This window comes from Apus apus, chromosome 13 (genome assembly GCF_020740795.1).
Source record: "Apus apus isolate bApuApu2 chromosome 13, bApuApu2.pri.cur, whole genome shotgun sequence".
In the NCBI taxonomy this organism is placed as follows: domain Eukaryota; kingdom Metazoa; phylum Chordata; class Aves; order Apodiformes; family Apodidae; genus Apus; species Apus apus.
Window position 1 is genome coordinate 1,378,158 of NC_067294.1, and position 21,132 is coordinate 1,399,289.

A 21,132-nucleotide genomic window follows, 5' to 3' on the forward strand; every position below is an offset into this window, starting at 1 on the left:
CTGCACTGAATGCAGCACTCACAGGGTGTGGATGCTGCTGCTCCTGCTGCCTATGGGTCTAAAAAATTATCTTGATTTCATTTTGCAGCTTCAGTACTAATTGTGTGCTTTAAAGAAGTGACCAGGGTGATTATCTCCCTTTTATGGCAGGAAAACTGAGCTGTGGCAAGCAGGCAGGCTAGTAACCAAGGCAAAATGCAACCCCGAGCTCCTGATTCCTGGTCCTGTGCCTTATCTGTGCCTTCCTTCCCCCACCACGAAAGTCATCTCAACACAGCAGGAGTGGAGTCCAGGGGAGCTGGGTTTTTCGTTTTTACCCTTTCCTTCAATCAACTTTGATGGTGCAGAAGGCAGCTCTGGGCTGGCCCAGAGGTTCATTCTCCAGGCTGCTGGCCCAGATGTTCTCCAGGCTGCTGGCCCAGCCCGTGGCTGCTGTGGAGCCCCTGCCCCTGGGGCTGCAGAGCTCCTGCCCACTCCAAATCATCCTGACTGAACTTCGTGGCTTTCCTTCATTCCTGTGAAAATCCTGCTGCGTTCAGCTGGGCTTGGGCTTGACAGAGTGAAAAGAAGAATCTCTCAAGGGAAGGATTCATCAAGCAGCACCAGCCTCAGCCCCTGCCAGGAAAACCCTCCCATGCCTGCCCTGCAGCGCCCGTGCACCGTGCACACCGCCACGCACGGAAGCAGAGCCCTGCAAGGCTCACGGGCTGGTTTCACTGCAAACTAAAGGCTGTGTCTGTTTTTGTAAGACCACAGAAGTCCCTTCTCAACACCTCTCGGTGTTTGTTTGCACCCAAAGTCCTCCGGCACTGGGAGTACTAATCACAGCCTGCCCAAATACTGCCTGTGCCTCACTCTGCCCAACAAGGAGGAGGAAGGAGCTGAGTCACCACACAAACTTGTTGGCAGAGCCACCCCACCCCAGCACCTGACCTTGCCAGCTCCCCACCTTGATGTTGCAACCTTCCTGCCAAGCCTCTGAGCACCCCCGGGGAGGGCTGGGAGGACCAGGGCTCTGTCATTCCTTCTGGGCATTTTTCTATCTCCCGAGCTCATCGCTGGGATGCCTCTGAGGAAGGAGCAGCACAGAATTTCCTGGATGGTACGTGTTGCAGTCAAGTCTGATCTCAGCCCTGATTTCTTGCTTTCCCTTTGACACAACAGCACAGGAGCAAGGAAACCTTCTCCCCACTTTCCTGAAGATGAAGTCATAACCACACTTTACAGGTTGGATTTTTTTCCACAGAAAACACTCTGGAACTTTGCCTCCCACTCAGGTAGGTTTACTCAGATTTAGCACTAACAATTCAGCTGTGTAATTTGAACAGGTATCAAGCATATTATCCATAACTGTTGAATAAATACTTCCCAGTAAGGCCAAGTCAAACTGGAGAGTGCTTTCAGTTCACACAGAAACAACATTTTTCCCAGGCAGCTTCAGTCCTGCCAGTGCTTCAAACACACTCATGTGCTTCTGTGACCTCAGAAAATACAGGGGGAAAGTATTTCATGTCAGTAAACTCAGACATTTTAAAACAGAGTGACAGGCTATTCTTTTCCTTGAGCTCTGTGAGCTGACACAGTGCAGCACAAATCAAGGTTTCAAATGCCCACACTGGTCAATGGTCACACCAACAGCTATGGTGCAAATAGGATTTTTTTTTTTTTAAACCCTGCTCCAGATATAGAAGTCATGAGGTGCTTGGTCATTAACGTTGCTTAACAGCTTAATTAGTGCAATACAGAAGCAGACTGGAGCAGAATAATCCAGGCTCTGCAGGTGGATCAGACCCTCTGCAAGGGCATGGTGATGCCATGAACTCCAGGGACTTGAGGGAGAACATTTTTCAGGAAAAGAGGGCAGTGCCTGCACCTCCAGCACAGTCCTGCAGCATTCCTGGCCCAGCCTTTGTGAAAAGCCAATTACAGTCAATTAGAAGTGCTGGCTTAATTCAAGGCTGAAGAAAAAAAAACAAACAACATTCCTGAAGTCACTGACTTGGAAAGAAAGGCAAAGCACAAACATAGGAACCAGGAACACCTGAGCAGGCACAGGAGTGTCATCTCCTCCCTCACCTCTGAACTGGACAGGGGCTTGGTTACATTCTTGGTGGGCTGCTCCCAGGAGTGAGACACAGTTTCTGCTCTTAACTCTGCCTCATCACATTAACCAAGCAGTAATTAAAAAAATAATCATCTCACTGCAAATGTATCACTTAAGCTGCAGTTAGCATGCTTTTTGGAGCTACGTGTGGTTCTATACATAGAACAATTATGTTTATAATATAAAAGAAGAGTTAGTTTTAGATCAGCGACTCATGCTGTTGATATAAACATTGCTCCAAGAGGTCATGCAGACATTCTATCATGAAACACCTAACGTAACATGGAGCCAAATTTTTAGAAATATTTATTGTAAATAGATCAAAATCAAAGGCCAAGTTTTAGAATAAAAAGAATGACATACAAGCCTAACTTCATTTCCAGTTGGCTACTCAGAAACTCAGCAGGATCCAGCTCCCAGTTTTTTCAGTTCAGTTTTTCACTATCAAATATCAACAAGGTTTTTATTCAGATTAAGCGAGTGAGCTGTAGTCAAGTGTACATGTTCACAGTATCATCAAGTCATGTGGTTACTACCACTTGGTCAGAAACTCTTTCTGGAAGAGAAAAAAAAATATTAAAATGCTAACCAAGCTTTCAGACTGAGGTAGACAGGGGGTGGTGGTTTGAGTGCTGAGGGCTGGTTTCTTATTTTTTAAACCTGTTCATCTAATAAAATGCTTTAGGCAACAATTGAGCTTGTTATGTTAGTATTTCTGATAGTGAGAAACTTTGTTTTGAAAAAGTTAAGTACACAGTCTTTTTAAATAGAAATATTCCTCTTCTGTTACCAAAATAATCAGAAACATCGTAGAAAACGATGTGTCTTTCCTCTAATAACTTCAGCCTGCTCTAGAACAAGCCATGTTAAAGTAGCCAGCTACCAGCTTGCTGTTCACAGTGTAAAATACGCAGTCTTTTACCTTACTTTTCCTCTCCAGCTGAGGCACACAGATCAGAAAAGCTGTACATGAAGCATTTTAACCTGTCTGCACACACAGAGGCTGGTTGAGTTTTTCAACCATGAAGTGTGAAGTTTGTGGTCCCCACCGATGGGACGGTCCATGCAGCAGCATTTATAGCACTCCCTGGGCAGCTGCCCTTTCTCAAGCATCTGGGCTTCATCCCGTGGCCTCTGGAGCCAGAGCCTGTCGCTGATTTAGTTAAACATCCAGAAAGACAGACACGGGGAGAAGAAATCCGAGCTGCTTCCTTCTGCGAGAGAAAATCGAGACCCCATCACATTATTAAACAGCTTTGATCCCGAGAAGGCAGAGGCTAATGGCCAAAGAACAGCTCAGAAACAGGTCTGCGTTTCACAACAACTTCCTCTTCCTCCTCCTCCATTACCTCGGAGAGGGAGGAATATGAAGGGAAGCCACCCCTGGTCTTTGGCTTCCTCCTGGGGCCTGTAGTGGCAGCCAGGAGCTTGTTTAAGGACGAGGGCTTCCTTAAACCTTTGGTGAGATCGTAGAAAGCCATGTCATCTGATATGACCCCCAGGAAAGTGCTAGTGGAGCTCAAGATTGAAGCTGCAAGCTTTGTGCTCTTCTTGATGGGCACGGAGGGCTCCGAGCTGTGGGGCAGGGTGGGGTCCCCCAGCAAGCGCCTGACGGCAGAGGAGGCCCCTTCCTTCAAGTACTGGTGGGGCTTCTTCCCGCTGTAGTCCCTCAGGTCGGTGTTGGCGTGGTAGCTGTAGACCAGCATGTTGATGATCTTCTCCTGGCCGTGGATGGCAGCCAGGTGCAGCGCCGTGTAGCCGCTGTGCGACCTGGCGTCCACGTTGACGCGGGATCCCCCTTTCTCGGCCGCTCGGATGACGTTGGTCACCATGTCGCAGTTGCCGCTCTTGGCGGCCCAGTGCAGGGCGGTGAAGCCCGAGATGAAGTCCCTGCGGGCCGCCAGGCTGGCGTCGCCCAGGAGCAGCCCGTGGAGCTGCTGCGTCCACTGCCCGTCGGACGCCATCAGCAGCCAGCGGTGCTCGGCCTCCTCCAGCGGCACCGCTGCCACATCCTCGCTGGACCGGTGGCTCTTGGGGAGCCCCCTTCGCAGACCGGGCGAGCGGGACCCGGCCTCCTCTTCCAGCGACGGGGGTGACAAGGGAGAGCCCGGCTCCTCCGACGGCTCCGGGGCGGCGGCGGGGGCCGGCACGCAGCGCACCGGCAGCATGCAGGGCTTGGGGGGCGGCTCCCGCCGGGACCCCCCCGCTCCGGCGGGCAGGGGCACCCCTCCGCCGCCGCCCTGGAAGAGGCCCCGCAGCTCGGAGACGGCCCGCGGCGACGGCAGCTCCTCGGGGGGCACCGGGGAAAGCCTCCCGCCGGGACCGGGGTCGGCGCCATCGCCCCCCGGGGCCAGCGCGGCCCCCGGCAGCGAGGCACGGCGCAGCTCCCGCCGCAGGACCACGAACTTGGCACCGTCGCGCTCCCTCACCACGGCCACGGCGTTCACCGCATCCTTGAACCGCTCCCGCCGCTCGGCCCGAGCCGCCGCGTCCCCGCCGGCCTCCAGCAGCGGCCGGAAGGTGCTGAGCAGCTCGGCGTTCCGCGCCCGCCCGCCGCGCTCCCGCAAGAAGCCCAGCACGGCGGCCGGGCTGATGTCGAGCTCTGCCATCCCGCGGTGGTGCCGGAGCCGCCGCGGAGGAGGGAGCCGGGAGCCCGGAGAGCGGAGCCCCGAGCCCGATCGGCACCTGCGAGCGCGTCCCCCGCGGTGAGGTGCCCGCCCCGCTCACCGCCCCGCCCGAGGGAGCGGAACCGGCACCGGCGCCTCCTCCCGCGGGGCGGTGCTGGGGGAGCCCCGGCCCCGCCGGACGGACCCCGCTCCGCGCCCCTCGCCGCGCCCGTCTGTCCCCTCGGGACTCTGAGCCCGCTTGTGCCGGTAACGTCCCGAGCTCTTCGGAGACTTCCCAGGCAGGGGCAAACGCCTCATTGATTTATTTCCCTGCCAGCTTCCTGAAAGGGTTATTTGTGTTTGCTCGTTTCAGTAACAAAGGCGCGGTGCGGCTCCCGGGGGAAGGCTCCGCCCGGCCAGGGCTCCGTTCCCCGGGGAGCCTCGGGTGTTGTTCTGCGGGAGCTGCGAGGCCGCTGGGTTGGAGCCTCGTGCCTCAAAATAAGTCGGAAGATAGGATGGGCCAGTCTTTTGAAATAGACTCGGCTGCATGTGATACTAGAAACTTTAACATAGGTAGGTAAATGCACACCTGAAATACCCGGGAGGGGTTTAAAAGGTGTGTAGATGCGGTGCTTGAGGACGTGGTTTAGTGGTGGGTTTGGCTGTGCTGGGTTAACGGTTGGACTTGATGATCTTACAGGTTTTTTTCCAACAAAAACGATTCTATGACTCTGTTCTCTGTGGCTTTTATCTATATTACATCTACAGTGTACATATGTGTATATAAGTATATAAATACATGATGAAATCTTTACAGCGTGACTGCATCTATTCCTGTACACCTGGAGAGGAGAGAGAGCTCTTTATAAAAAGAGAAAAGCTGGCTCTGCTGTCACATCAATTATTTCTGCTTAAGTATTTAACAGTATTGTTCTCTGCTCTACAGGGGAAAAAAAACCGAACCCAGACAAATGCCTTTCCCCAGGCGAAGGAGTAGGACTGAAGACCTCCTGGAGAGATGACGTTCAGCCTGCAAACATGTTTTCTCCTCTTCAAAGTGTTGCAATTGAGATCACAGAATCGATTCCTGAGTGACTGAACAGTTTGTTTAGGAGAACAGCAAGAGAGGCTGAACAGAGTGAACAGTCAGTGGGGTACAGGGGCAGAGAAAAGTAACTGTCTGTGCAAGAATGGTTAAGAAAAGAGAACATAGATTAATTTTTGTTTTCACTGTCTTAGAACTTGAACAAAAGGGAGTATCAGCTTGTGCCGAAGTCTCCATTTTGAAGGTAATTCGAGGTGCCTCGATGCCCACCCAGTGCATCTCTCCCCTCTCGTTGACGCTGTCTTCTCTTCTGCTTCCTCACCCCCTTTACTGGTGGTGGAAGAGCCTTTTCCCACAAATTGCTCAGTCTTGCCTTGGCAGTCATTCCCCTTCTCTCCATCTTTGTGCAAATATCTGAAAAGCTGTTTTCTCCCTTGCTAACAAGCTGGCGCTGAGCCAGTTCCTCCAAATCATTTTGCTGCTCTAATGTTCTTCCACGTAGGTCTGCAATCTTCGTGCTGCTCGTAGCAATTCAGTATTCATGCATGAATCCCACACCTCTTATTACTGCCTTTTTACAGCAACCTCTCCTCTGCTGGGGCAGCCGCGTGTGGCTGGTGTGCTCCTGTACTAGCCTGCGGCATTGCCAGGGTTCTGCCTTGCCTGCTGTAGGGAGCTAATAATGAGCACGGATCCGAACATGAATTGCTATGCCTTGCTTCCAATGCTGATTTCTTTTCCTTACTAGAATCCATTGCAGGCATAAGAACACCTCAGCAGTCTGTGATTTTTGCATTGCAAACTTTCGACTCTACCCTAGGATTGCAGTTTGTATCTGCAAATGAGAGAGAGGAGGAGGGAAAACGACTCAGAGAATGGGCTCTTGGAAAACACTTTTTGTGTTACAAGTGTTAAGGGAGACGTTTGCTTCTATTGCTTGAATTGCTTCAAGCAGAGCAGGGGGGGCCACAGTCCCATCACATCTTTGGGGGTGAGCACTGGGGTCCCACAGGAGGGGTATTTCTGAGACTGTTCCCCACTGCAGGTCCTGGCAGTCCTCATGGCCATGGAGCAGAGGGGCACATCCCCGGGAGGTTACAGAAGAGGAGAGGAGGTGTCTGCAGCTGCTCCTCATGCCATGCCAAGCATGAACCGGTCGCTCTCCTTTAACTGCCCCGACGCCAGGACCTCTTTCCCCAGGTCAGTTTCCAGTGGTGCATCCAAGCCCCTGGCCCACGAGCATCTCCTCCTTCGTGTGCAGCCCGTGGTTGTGCTCCTCCTCACAGTCCCTCTGCCCGGGGTGTCAGGTCAGCCCTACACTTTCTGTAACTTAAGAAGGAAACAACCCTTCAAACAGCCAGCAGCTTGGGGTCCATCCAGTTTGCCAGCCTCTCCCTTGATGCCTTGATGCCTTTTGGTTGCCACCTTTCTGGATAAGTGCCAAGGACCAGGAGACCCTATTCCAGGAGCTCCTCTTATTTTGCTGAGCACTGGTCATACTCTAACCAGGCTGTGCAGCAAAAAATTAAGCTGTTTGAATGAATTGTATTAATATAGATAATAAAAGCCCAGAGCATTACAGGTGTTATGCTATTCAGCCACCTGAAATTTCCATCCTTAAGAAGCAGGAGTTTTGCCTCTTTTTCTGTGTCATCGAACAGCTACAAAAAAAGTACATTTTGTGGGGCTATTTACAGACTTCTGTAGGCTGCTTCGTAGGAGATTTCAAGCCAGCTGTCTTGATATTTTTAATTTACTGGCTGGGGTGAAAACAATGTACAGAAATCCATGGTTAAATTAATTTACTACTACTATTTTTAAGCACAAATACTGCGGTTTGTTGGTTCTACACCATAAGCCGTAGAGAGCTGGCCTCTATTTTGAACTGTGTGACTGAGGAAGAAGTTTAATGAACTTTCTAACTATCAATATTACAGTGTAATAAACAGCCCAGAGAACCTGGGGCCCTTTCCCATCCCCTCGGGGGAGGAAGGTAAAGTTTACAGGACTGTGATTATTCACACAACACCAGGAAATAAAGTGGGGGATCAATCAAAGCATCTAGTCAGAGGAAAGAAGTTTCTACAGGCACTGAAGGAGATGGGACTCCAGGTCCTGCTCCTTCCTGCACGATGTTCTCAGAGCCACAGGGAAGGTGAGGTGCCAGGCTGGAAGCACAGAGGAAGACAAAGGGAATAAGGGAGATGTCTCACTCGAACAGGGCACTGCTGCTTTGCAGAAAGGTGAAGCATCGGTGTTATTGGCCAGGGATGGGATTTGTACCCCAAGGAAAGCTTATTTGCCTCTGAAATGAAACCAGGGTTCCCAGAATAAATAGGAAGACAAAGACCACGATTTTCCACTTTTCCTTGTTGATATTTTCATATGAAACAAAGAGCAAAGAGCATTGTGGAGGAGAAGAGCTCTTCCTTTGTTCCATGGAGAAATGCAGTAACTTTCCAGAGATAAACAATTGAGCAAAAGTCTGTGAAGGAGCAGGGAGGAGGTGGGGGAAGATTATTTGCAGATAAAAGACATTTTCTCATAGATGAGCAAGGTTCAGCTGTAGCTCGAGGGCCTCAGTTATCGGTTCAGATGGTGTTTCTCAGCAGCAACCATTCAAACGCACCTTTCTGTGTATCAGAGTTTGTATTTGTATATTTTTGTTATGTGGAACTGCTTGTTCCACAAAGATGATGCAACGACCCACCCCAAACATCCTCTGGTTTAACATTTTCCTTCCTCTTCCCAGAACAAAGAGGTTCCAGCGAGGCATTTGGTGCCTCTCCAGTCCTTTGAATTCTCTGCTCCAGCTCTCTACCTGTAGAAAATTCACAGCTCATCCTGAACTCACCGTGTATTTAGCAGGTACAAATACTCCACAGTTTAAAATCCTTGCAGGAGCACCCAGCTTCCCTGTAACCAATTTTTAATTATGGATCCGTTAGGAATAATTTGCATAACAACTGCTGCCTTAGCAGGTAAAGGAGACACCGAATCCAGTTCTCTCCTCTTCAAGCAGTTTTTATTCATCTGAGGCTTTTGAAATTAGCAGGGTTTCTCCTGAAATGCTGTGCTTTTTGAAATAACAAGGTGTTTAAAAATAACGACGAGCTTTTCCACAGTGCTGTCCTGTCACAGCCATGCTGGTGGCAGTGCTGAGGGACAAAGGGAGAGAGGACTCCAGCTGCAGAGTCTCAGCAGCACAGCTCAATCCAGAGCCAGGTGACAGCAGGGTTGTCACTTCATCTGTTGCAATGTCTCAGAATTTCCTTCATGCTGTGATGAATCTTTGCAGCTCACGGGAACAAGCAGCTGTCTGGGAATCAGCTTTTGTGAGCCTCAGGTTGTTACATTCTGTGCTTTATTGTCAGGGAAAAGAGCTCTTAATGAGTTGAAATCAATCGCTTCTCACAAAGTACCTGGCATGATGCCATTCAAGCTTGTGTTAAGCAAGAGTTTTACATTGTCTTAAATTAGGACTCCCAAGCTTGCCTGTAAATTAAAAAAGAAACACCACACACACACACACACACACACACACATACAACTTTTAAACACTTTTTTATTTGTACTTCTTTGTGATATATAAAGGCAGCCTGGAAAGTTAAGTCTGCTCCTATATAGACTGTTCTACTTGCATCTGCACACCAGAAACACCAGATTTTAGCTTCCCCATGTTTGCTGAAGGGAGAACAGGAGAACATTTGGGAGCTAGCCAAAGAAACAAGATGGCAAAGTGATGTCTGGTCTGCACCAACATCTTGCTTGCAAGGGATAAATGAAGAAAAGGTTCATCAAGCTTATACCAATGCTGTGGGCAGAGGGTCACTTGGCTCTAGGTGCCAAAGCTTTGCTGTCCCTGGCAGCTCCAGCACAAGGCAGCATTAACAAAGACCCACAGCTGTGACAGGAAGCGGGTTGGGGGTTTTTTTGGTCATTTTTGGTGACCCAAGAAAATAAATTAACAGATGGTGTTCAGCAATGCCCTTTTTAGAGAGATACAGCATATTTCCAACCTGTCCTTAGTCAGAACAAATAGATGGATTAGCAGAATGTAATTGGTCGTAGGCAGTCCACACAGGAAGGACAGAAAAACAGCTCTTCTGACCTGCACTAGATGGATCACATTTCAAAAAGCAGATCACTTGGATAATGCCTCCCCAGAAAATGCTTTGAAATTGCTCACAGGGGAATACAACCTTCTTCCTAGTCTGATACTCCAAGCACTTGGATTCAATAACCCTTGCTCCCTCCCATCAGTTATCTACACCTAATGCTCATATCCTGGTTCATTTCTCCAGCATAAGCAGACAAGCAGTGCTTCCCAGAGCTCCTGCAGCACAATGCCAGCAGATCCCAAGGAGTCTTGGGAAGAAGCAGAGCTGTGGAGCTGGAACACACCATCCTGCCCACCTGCTGTAGCTCAGCAGCTCAACACCTGCTGGCACAGCATGATCTCAGTTATTTATCTTGCTGTGGGGGCAAGAGACTGTTGTTAAGATCACAAACAGCAGGTAAGGGAGAAGAGAGAAGTTAATATGAAGTGCAGCCCACAGAGTATTGTAATAAACTGTAAGTTCCGTTTTAATGTGGCTGCTGAGGTTTAATTGACTTTGAGTACTTCAGCCCTGCTTTAGGGATCTCCAGGGACTGTGTTTTGTGGGCAATGAATAAAAAGGAACTGGGATATTTGGTATTTTTCCTTTTCCTCTTCTTGCCAAAAAGTTGAAATTTGGCAAACCTTTCTGAAAAATAACTGCAAACGGGGCCTAAACACAGTAGCTCACTGCTTGCTAGTAACTGGGATGGGGCTTGCAAGAGGATTTGCTCTTCTTGTGGGGCTCAAAGTGATCCTCAGCAGCCCTCTCCCCACAGTGTCAGTGTTGGGGGGAGAAGTATCAGATCTCTTTGCCCAGACTCAGCTCTCCGACTGGAAGTACGTATTGCTCCGAGAGAGAGGATGAGGAGAAAAGACAAGGACACAGCGGCTGGGAAAGCCTAAGACTAAACCAGGGCAGCAATCAGAAGAGGAGTGTGAGTCTGGTCCGGTGACTGCAGGACAGAGCAGGGGCGGCTCTGTCGGCCGGTCCTTGTAGGCGCGCTGCAGCAGAGGGCACCAGAAAGCAAGAGAAACTGCTCTGTGCTGACAGCTTGCGAAACACCAGTGGCTTTGTGCCTTACAAAGACTGGGGGCGATGGGATTGGCTTTGTGTGGGGAGGAAGAACGACACGACAGTCCCCCGGTTCGTACTTTAACTTTCCGTGAACGCGGGCTGCAACTATGGCATAACCCCCGTCTGCGACAGAGGCGCTTCAGGGGCATCTCCTCGCCTCCAGGATGCTGAAGGCTTGGGAGCTTCTGGAAATGTGGAAGCGGGTCTTCCTGTCCCTGCATCTCGTGGCCTCCCAGGATGCTGACCATTTGGGAGCTTCTGAAGACGGGGACACGGGTCTCCCCGTACCTGTGCCCTCCCTCGGCGTCCTGCCGAGGATGCTCCCGGCGCTGCCACCCCCGACATCCAGCTTCCCGAGCCGAGGCTGCTGACAGGGCCACGGGGGTGATGTGCTGCCCCCCAGCCGCGCTCCCACCCCCGTGCCCGCCGCTGGCCCCGGTCACAGCGGGGTGCGGGACCCCCAGGACCCTCCTCAGCCCCGTCGCTCCAGCTCCCCGCCCGGAGGGGCCGGGCTGGAGCCGCCCCCGGGCCGGCCCCCGCATCCCCCGCCCCTTCCCGCCGGTGCCGGTGCCCGTCCCCCGGTCCCCCCGGTGGGTCGGGCCGTCGGGCGGTGCCTGCGGAGGGGAGGGAGTTTCCAGGAAGTGGCCATATTGGATCCATTCAGCCGCATCCAGCCGCGGCGGGGAGAGCGGCTGCAGCCCCGGCCATGGCCGCCACCGACCTGGAGCGGTTCTCGGTGAGCACCGGGGGTCCCGGCCCCGCAACCCCGCTCCTGGCTCCTCGGGAAAATAACTTGGTTTTTCTCCTGCGGGGGCGGGGGGGGGGTTGAGCCCCAAGCCCAGGCGCTGGGGGGGCCAGGGCAGCCGGGGGATGCGCCGGGCGCTGCCGTCTCTGCGGGGAGGGAGCTCGGGGGGCAGCCGGGGTGCGGGGAGGGTCCTTGCGGGAACCACCCCTCCGCGGGCTGGGGGTACGGCGGGCTGGAGTGCTCCAAGGCCTGGGGGGTTGGTCCGATGCCGAAACCGGTAAGGGAAAGCTTTTCCTTGGATGTCCGGGGTGCTCCCGAAGGGTGTCCGGGAGCGTGTGTCTGCAGGGATAAGGGACCGCGCGGGGCGGGAGGAAACGGGGTCAGAAGAATTGTTTACATACCACTGGTATCCAAACACTCTGAAACAGCGAGTAACTTAACGGGGTGTGTATGTAATGCTGCGAGGGGTGCAGGGGTAAAGCAAACCCCCGAGGCTCTTCGGTCTCTGAGCCAGCGTCTGAAGAATCCGTGCAGCAAACATGGAGCGTGACCCCAGCCCCGCCGCAGCTCCCGCGTTGTGTAACTGCTGTCGGAAGTCAATCTGGACAAAATCTGTGTCGGTTTAGAACTATTCCCTGTCTACGGCTCGAATTTGTTGCTGTTGTTGGAAGGCTGCCTTGATTGAAGAGCCGGGTGACGCGTCTCGCAGCCCTTGCAGAGCTGGAAACGTTTTTACCGCATTAAGCAGCAGAGCTCTCCCGAGTCGGGAATGTCTGGTGTGATGTTGCTAAATAAATGGGAACAGCGGTGGTGGTTGTCTGAATTATAGGCATGCCGTTTGAGCACAAACAAGTCCCTGCTACTGTTTTCTCTGTAAACTACTTTTTGCCAAGAAACTCAAACTCTGCTTCGTTTCTTTGAATCCCGGCCCAAAAGTTTCCAGCTCAAGATTGAATTTGCAAGACTGTAACTTACTTAAAGCTTGCATGAAGGAAAAGTGATTGTGGGCTCTTATTTAAGAAAGCAAATGCTTCTAGGCTCTGGGGAGACACGATGAAGGTAAAGCCTTAGTGGCAGGGAATGGAAACACCAGAACTGCCTCACTGCAATTCTGTCTGCTTTTTTTATCATATATAAATACTCCTAATGTTAACTTGGTGTGCCTGCTGGTGCCTGTGCAGGTTTGCATAGGTGTTACAGGGGCCTAAAATATTGCCTAGCCCAAGAGAATATTAAACTTAATCTTGTGTTCCTTGGTGTGGGCACTTGAATGCCTGGGGTGCTGTGTCAGGACTCTGTCACTTCTAATAAATGAAAAAAGGGGGAAAGAAAAAAATTCCTGAAGGTGCTTGGCTGTCATTTGGGCACCAAAGGGAAGTGGCTGGCCTCCAGCATGACTTCAGTGCCCAGCTCCATTAGGAGAAAATCTGCTTGCTTGGTGCAGGGAGGGGGATCTGCAGGCCCAGTGGACCTGGTGAGCTGCTCATCTCTGCCTTGGGGCTTGTTCCCCTCACCCTCGGTGAATGATGTCTCAGCTCTGGGGTTGTTTCTCCAGCAGTACTTTGGGAACCTCATGATTAAAGTGCTCCAAGTTGTTCTTTCTCCAGGTTTACAGCTTTCTTGGTGCCACTTTATGTCACCATGCCTCAGTTTCCAGAGCATGAAGTCTGGGTGGGGATGGCTCTTTTCTGCCCAAAAGAGGTGATGATGATGAATTCCTTTATTTTTACCAGCAGTGTGTATCTGCAGTGGGAAGTGATGTTGAAAAAGCCAGTGAAGGAGGTTTTTGGTATACAATAGGTCATGCTATTCAGATCGGTAAAGCTATTTATAAGTGTCCAGCTGACAGTGACATCCTGGGATGTAGTGACCCTTAGGTTTGGATAATGTGTTTTCCAATCTCCCCAGCTGCATGCTTCCCTTGTACAGTCCTCCAGAACGCCTCTGTCTCCAGCACAATAAAGTTCCCTTGAAGTGCTGCTGTTGGAAATGACCAACAAAAGCAAATGGAAGGAAGCTCGCCCATAGAAAGCTGCCTCTGAGGCAGCAGAATCACCCCAGCGGCGCTCAAGCCCGCCTTTGTTTTTGTGAATGTGGTGCTTGTGAGAGGGACTGGCTGCAGCCCCTGGAGACTGAAGTTTTTCTGCTGATCTGCCCTCAGAACATGTCTCACCACTGCTGTGCTCAGGGCTTGGTCTGCAGGTGTCGCCTTGAGGTACCCAAGGCCAGGAGTCTTCATTACAGTTCCCACCAGAGTGGAAGGAAAACTGATCAAGTTTGGTTCCATTATGAAATACTTTAATTTGTCATTGGAGCTTGGAGCTTCCCTGTTGCCTGTTGTGGCCAGTGCTGAGCTAGCACATGTGTGCTGGGGCAGACACTGGTGATGTTAGCAGGGATGTTGAGCAGGAGCAGCCCAACCACCATGTGCAAGTGGATGAAAGTGCATGAAATGCAGCAGGGAAATGCAGAGGCTCTGGAGGAAGCTGGAAAAGCTGTAAGGAGAAGTGATGGAGAAAGGACTGAAGACGTGTAGGAGAATGGATGGGATGAGATGTGAGACCAAGATTCTTTGATAGTGAAGCTTTTGCAACCCCCCCCCCAGATCTGTTGCTTTCTCTCTTTTTAAAGCAAACCCATGGAGCTCCCAAAATGCTGTTGCTTAGGGATCTGCATTAACTCATTTTCTGACCTGGAGGTGAACGTTGTTGGTAAACTAAGCAGCTGCATGTGAGGAGGAGCAGGTGTCCTCAGCCTCAAGGTGGGCTGAGGTAAGAATGTAACCATTATGGTGCTATAGCTTTGAAAACGTCGTGGCTGATTGCTTTGTGTGTGTGCTGTGACATTGAGCACGGAAGGGATTTGAGGACACTGGTGCCCAGTGAAGGCAGCGCTGGGTGCAGGCACGTAGCTGTGGCTGCTGAGATGACCCTGCGTGTTCCTGATGGGTGGCTGGGCTTTGACTGGTAGCTCTACTGTAAATTAGTGCTCCTTAGATCTTGCCAGAAAAAACGCCACGTTACCTAGAGGAAAGCTGAATAACATCATTCTCACTGGAAAGAGACAATGCATTTTTTTGTCGCAGTGAGCTGCTGAGCTGTGGGGCTCTGGCCAGTTTGGCAGCCTGGGGTGAGCATTGCCTGTGTGCCCACCACTGCCTTCCTGGGACCTGCTGCCAGCTCTGGGGGACAAGAGGGACCTTGAAGTGGTACTGCTGCTCTAGAGCTGCCTGGTTGTGATAAACTTCATGTGTTGCTGCTGCTTTCTGTAAGCTCATGTTTCCTCTGGTTAACTGCACAGTGTAAACCTGCTGCTCGGTGTGAGGGGCTGGGGTCATACCTGGGCAGGGGGGTGGGCTGAGAACAGCTTAGTGTGCCCTGCCTAGGGCAGAGCAGTTGCTACAAGTCTTATCACTGCAGGTCCTAAGCATGGGCTTACATTTTCTTTTAATCAGACTCTCAAGGAAAATGTTTCCATGGCTCAATTCCAGTGGAAACTGGGGTTTCTTTGGATTCTGGCATTCCCCCTGTGTCATGGATCTTTGCCCAGCCAGTGGCACGGTTTGGAAGTTCCAGGGTTAAATTTCCATGTCTGTTTTTGTCGTTCCATTATTTTACCTTTTAGCCTGGAAAAATTCAAGTGATCCCCCATGCAGTGTGGAACAGCAGTGACAGATTTTTCTCCAGGCTGGTAACAGGCACCAGGAAACCAGCCCAGCGGGAGCAGCCCTTTCCCTCCCGGCCCTGGCCAGCTCCTCTGCCCATAGTGTGTGCTTTTTTGGGAAGGAGGGATGGGGAAAACAGTCTTCCACTGGAGGAGACAAATTGGTGGTTGCCTCTCTGAGCCCCGGGAGGCTCGTTTCTGCTCATGCAGGAAGCTCTGACTGTCCCAACCGCAGCACCAATTAGCTCAACCACAGTCCGGCGCGCTCCAACACTTATTTTCAATGTATGTTCTGGGAGCTGCACAGAAAAAGATTTTTGTGAGTGAGTGTGTGTGTCTGTGGTTTCCTTCCCTGCTGTGTTGCTGTGGGTGAATCCGGAGCCTCTCTTCCTCTCACAGCAGAGATGCAACGTGTTGTCCTGCGTGGGAGCTCCGGAGCTGCTCGGGTCCCTCGGAACGGCAGCGGGCGCCGAGCTGCGGCTGCCGCCCTGCCCTCTGCCTCGCCAGAACACCCCCGGGCTGAAGAATAACTCCCTTTCAGCCTGTCAGGGCTGGTCGGGGCCGTGATGGCAGCTGCCAGCCGGTCTGCAGCCTTGCTGGGAGGCCAAAGGCTCCCTAAATATTATCTGCTGGGGCAGAATCCCAGCGCTGTCGCCAGCTGCGGGGAGAGACGCGGCCCCGTCTCCGGGTGCCCCCGGCCTCTCGAGGCACCACCAGGATGTTCCTCAGCATCCTCTGCTCCTCCTCGTGCTGCTTTGGCTGGGAGGTTGGGAGGGGAAGAAATGGCACGATGCTGAATTGGCTTTTCCCGGGTTGTGCAATGAAGAGGAGGAATTTGGGAGGCCACGGGACGGAGGGAGAGGCGCAGGGTGTGGGCACCCTCTTTCCACCCCGCCTGCCTGGGGTAGGGGCACATCCAAGTGATTCACTTGGATTATGCAGAACATGTCCTAGGCACATTTCAGGCTGTGGATGGGAGAAGCTGCCCGGCTTGTTCCAGATCTGCTGCAACCCTTATATTCTCCTGTCCCATCTTTGTGTTGTGATGGATGCATGGCCTGCTTGTTTCTCCCCCACTTCTGTGTAGCTGCAGTGAGCTCTGGGTTTGTACCTGGAGCTTTGAATTTGTATTCATGTATCTTAAGAGGTGAGTTGGAGAGCCCACCTCTGTCTGCCCCTCGAACAGCTCAAATGGGAAAAAGATAATACTGAAAGTGCTGCTTCTCCTCAGTGCCAGCCATGTGCTTTCCATCCAGAGCCTCTCCTCTGGTGGAGGAGGCCATGCTCGCCCCCAGCTTGTGACACTGGGATGCAAACAGTGGAGCCAGGCAGGGACAGGGCACCCTCCAAAATGAGGTGATGGTGGAGGTTCTCAGAGAGGGAGAACGGGGACAGTGGGAACCACAGCTTTCTTGGATACATCTCTGGTGGTTGCTCTTGGCCTGCAGGCTGACCAGGGCCTGTGGGGTCAGGGTTGTGGAAGCACCACTCTGTTTAGATGTTTGGATTCCTTTGCAAAGCCAAAAAGCGTCGGGTCTCCCACACATGTGAAATTCCAGAGAAGTCAGACAGCTAGCAAGAGGTTCCCATGGAGCACGCTGCCTCAGGGCTTTTGTCCTCCCCAGCTCATGTGGCCTCAAAACCGTGTTCATAGAATCATGGAATGGTTTGGGGTGGAAGGGACCTTTAGATCATCTAGTTCCAACCCCCCTGCATGGGCAGGGACACCTCCCACCAGCCCAGGCTGCTCCAAGCCCCATCCAACCTGCCCTTCAACACTGCCAGGGATGGGGCAGCCACAGCTTCCCTGGGCAACCTGGGCCAGGGTCTCACCACCCTCACACTCAAGAATTTATTCCTAATGCCCAACCTAAATGCCCCCCTTACAGTTTTAATACATTACACCTTTTCTTGTCACTCCCTGCCCTTGTCCCAAGCCCCTCCCCAGCTTTCCTGGAGCCCCTTCAGGCCCTGGAAGGTGCTCTAAGGTCTCCCTGGAGCCTTCTCTTCTCCAGGCTGAACACCCCAACTCTCCCAGCCTGTCTCCAGAGCAGAGCTGCTCCAGCCCTCTGGTCACCTCCGTGACCCTCCTCTGGCCTCTCTCCAAGAGCTCCATGACTTTCTTGTGCTGAGTACCAGAACTGGGCCCAGCCCTGCAGAGGGGGTCTCACCAGAGTGGAGCAGAGGGGACAATCCCTGGCCCTGCAGGTCACACAGATTGTCTCAGGGAGCTGTGGGGTGGTAGATCCTGTGCTGGGCACCCGTCAAGGGGCTTGGGGCTGCTCCTGTCCTCGGCTGGTGGCTGTGGGGGATCCGTGTCTCCACTGCATGACGTGTGCAAGGAAACATGCAGGGAATGTCTCCAGAGCCCTCCAGGGGCCCTGAGCCATCGGCTGGCTCCTGCTGGAGGTGAGCAACAGGACACGTCCCTCAGCTTCTGCTCGGCTGAGTTCGTGTCTGCCTGCAAAGCAGTGTCCAGGCATGCCTGGCAGGGCATGGAGCGTGTTCCCAGAGCCTGCTAGAAACCCCAGCCTTTCCCCAGCAGCTGCCAGGGCTGCCCAGGTTGGTGCTGGAGAAGGGACTGGGGGTGTGGTGTTGAGCTGCAGGTGGGTTCCTGCAGGTGCCCTGTGCCCAGGGGGCAGCTCAGGCCAGGACGTCTCTGGGTGTCTCAGCCAGACCCTGCCTCTAGCAGGCTGCTCCGGGCCTTGGATCCTAATCCAAGTTGATCCTGCCTTTCAGCTCTGCCAAAAGGTTGCCTGAACAAGGGCTGCCAGAACAAGGAATGCTCGCCGTCCTCTGCAGCAGAGGTGTTTCCAGCTGGTGTTGGTGAATGCAGGTTTCTTCTCTAGTTCCACACAGCACCAGCAGCTTTTCCAGCTTTTTGCTAGATGCTTCTTCAGATGGAGGTTTTTCTTTTCTTTTGCCTTGAGTCCCCAGATTAAAGACATGCTGTACTAATACACTCTGAGCCTTCCAGGAGCCATGTGTTAATAGGATGTGTGTCAGTCAGCTTACAAGCACAGGAACTCTGGTTTAGCCCTGGGAGCTGAGTGGCTGTGGTATGTAGAACTTTTTTGTGGTGTCTCCCAGGCAGTGTCACAAGGAGACTTGTCCAGTAGCTGGAAGGGCTGTTGGTGGAGATGCTGTGGGATGGCTGCAGGAGGCAAACTGGGAAAAAGCATGCAGTGGTGATCTAAACTCTTGGGTTCCCATTATATCTCTGTTCCCTTACCTAAAAATATAATGAATAATAGTATTTATTGTAATCAGGCAATAAATTCTGGAAACATATGTGGGAATTAGCTGTGTTTATTTAAGTGGTAACTAAAACAAATAATTCTGGTGGCTGATATCCAGCATGGCTTGTTCGGTAAGACCAGATCCTTTTTCCCTCTTCAACATTTCTTTGTAGACTGTCCCAAACCTTTTCCATGCCAATCCTTGGGGCTAGGCACTCTGTTTCTCTCCTGGCTTTGTCCTGTGGCCAGTTTGTTTGCCAAGTGTCTCCTGGTCCTGGTGGCAGGATGGTGGGGAAGGGACAAGGTCCTGCTGCTCACGTCAGCCGGGCACAAGCTGGGAACACATCTGCTGCCTTGGGTGAACTTGGGAAAGTCTCTAACTAGATAAGGTGATAAGATTAGTCTCCTGTCAGGGTTAATTGTGAAGTTCCATTACATTAGAAGCCTCAGCATGTTCTGCATAAATAGTTTTGAAAAGAAGCAAACGGAGGTGGCCTGATGGGTTCTTGTCTGTCTGTGTTTGTGGTTCTTTTTAAACAGACTGGAGGAAAAGTTTTGTTTGTGTTTTGGTCTTTGCTTTCTGGGTTTTGAATAGCTCATAGGGGATGGAATTCTCAGGCTGACAAGAAGCTGAACTTTCTCATCCTTTGAGGTCACTTTGGAGGAAATGTCTCTCATTTTTGGTTCCACAGTTTTCTCCCTTTTAACCAGCTTTCCTCATTCTCAAAGGCAACATTCATGTTTGCAAAACATTGTGTGCATAATGCCCAGCAAATCCTGTTTTGCTGCTTTGTCAGCTTCCATCCAGGACCTGTGATAGGGACAAAATGCATGTTTAATCCTTTCTTAATTAAGAAAGACTCGCAATTAATTCATTAGGCGTTCATAAACGTTTTAGGGAAATTGCTAAATAACAGCTTAAGAGAAGGAAGCACGTGGGAATTTTGCTTTTAGTGTTAAAAATCAGAGAAGATTTGAAGCCAGAAACTGTTTGCAGAGAATTAAAACTGATGTTGCATTCACAGGTTGGGAATGCATCGTCCGGGCTGTAGGTTGTGTAAGAAAAGATGATAAGCTTTACTCTCCCTTCAACCTTAGCTCTGAAAGTCATGAAAATGGTAATTTAAGCCCATGCCAGTTCATTTGATGCTGCGGATGAGACTAGAATTTCTGTGTTTTGTAGTTTGTTGGCTGTTTTGTTTATTTTTAAGGAGGAGAGGCTGGTGAGACTGAAGCAGAGCAGAGCTGGTGGGTGCCACAGTGAGCAGGCTGCTGCAGGAGGGGACTGTGTGGAGTGTGCAGATCCCAGCTCCCAGCTGGTTCCTTGGCCAGCCTGTTGCTGGGATATCAGCACAAGGTGTGGATCCAAACACTGCTCTGGCACCTGGAGCCTGGAAGGCAGTTAAGGACTTTGCCTAAGGAGTTCCTCCCTGAAAAGGAGTTTCTCTCACTTGAATCCCTGTCCACCTTCTTGTGGGGAGGTGACTGCAGTGCATGTTCAGCTGGATTTTTACAGATGTGCAGTTTTCTTCCCCAGAACCAGCCTGGGGCATATGGGACACTGGGAAACATTGAGACTGGGCCAGGGTTTTTTAAATTTTTTGTTTTCCCTAGATGCTGAGCATTGGTCTTTGAGATGCTCTCAGGGTTTATGAATAGCTCTTAAAAGTGGGCCAGAAAGGTGTCACTTCAGGCAACATAATGTTTAGTTAGCCCTGAAGGAGAAAAGCTCAGCTTTTCAGTCTCCTGGCCTCTGTCATGCAGAGGGGCTTTCATTTCTGTTTGGCATATCTTGGTGGTGACTCCATATCTGGTTTCTTCAGTGATGTTTTTGCCTGCCTGGAGTGCAGCTGGGAGCCGGGAGGGATATGAATAAAGGCTTGAGTGTCTGGGAAAATTCTTGGCATTCTTAGGAGAGCGGTTTAAAGGGGGCTGGGAATTGTGTTGGGTTGTTTTTGGGTTTTTTTAGTGTGAGGTTTTTGGTGGGGGAGGCTGCAGTGTGGGCTGGGAGCTTGGTGTGTCCTGTTTGGCCATGGGAGCAGCACCAGGGGGAGAGGCAGCAGAGAAGCTGAAGCACAGCAGGCTGCTGTTGTAAGACCAGTGGTAAATCGGTACAAACCCCACTTCTAAAATTATCTCTGTAGGGTTTGGGCTTGGTATTTTTTTTTCCTTCCTTTCTTCTTCTTCCAGCCTGTTATTAAGTGCTTCACAATGGGGATCTGGAATTTTGAGCACATGCTTAAGATTAGCTGAAAACCTTCCGAGCTGCATGCGTGCTTGCGCTTGGCAGATCTGCGTGAGCTTAGGTGCCACTTGGGTGAGACAGTTCCAGGCTCAGAGGTGGTGCTGTCTCCAGTGGCCACCCCCAGCTGGAGGTGTGCTTCCAGTGCCAGAGGCACCCACGGGGTCACTCTTCCTGCTCTGAGGCCTCTGTCAAGGCTTACTCTGCTCAGCATTCTCTGACTGCTGCTGGACAACCTCAGATCTGGTCTCCTTCCCTCTCTTGGGCCATCTCTGCTTAGTAGCCTGCAAAGTGCAACCTTGTTCTTTGAT

At 51.6% G+C, this 21,132-nt stretch overlaps 2 protein-coding genes across 6 annotated transcripts in view; one reads left to right on the top strand and one right to left on the bottom strand.

Moving 5' to 3' along the window:
- Positions 1-2,539: 2,539 nt before the first annotated feature.
- SOWAHA (sosondowah ankyrin repeat domain family member A) lies at positions 2,540-4,764 on the bottom strand. Its single transcript, XM_051631180.1, has one exon. The coding sequence runs from the start codon at positions 4,711-4,713 to the stop codon at positions 3,382-3,384; it is 1,332 nt and encodes a 443-aa protein (XP_051487140.1). The 5' UTR covers positions 4,714-4,764; the 3' UTR covers positions 2,540-3,381.
- A 6,800-nt stretch (positions 4,765-11,564) lies between these two features.
- SEPTIN8 (septin 8) overlaps positions 11,565-21,132 on the top strand; it is a 40,365-nt gene continuing 30,797 nt past the window's right edge. For all 5 annotated transcript variants that reach the window (XM_051631171.1, XM_051631172.1, XM_051631173.1 and 2 more), the window contains exon 1: positions 11,565-11,668. In XM_051631171.1, the coding sequence (XP_051487131.1) occupies positions 11,639-11,668 (30 nt within the window). In that variant the 5' untranslated portion in view covers positions 11,565-11,638. The remainder of the gene's footprint in view (positions 11,669-21,132) is intronic.

Bases quoted from the DNA above. Each gene is read 5' to 3' on its own strand.
- SOWAHA (XM_051631180.1), bottom strand. From the start codon at position 4,713: ATGGCAGAGCTCGACATCAGCCCGGCCGCCGTGCTGGGCTTCTTGCGG.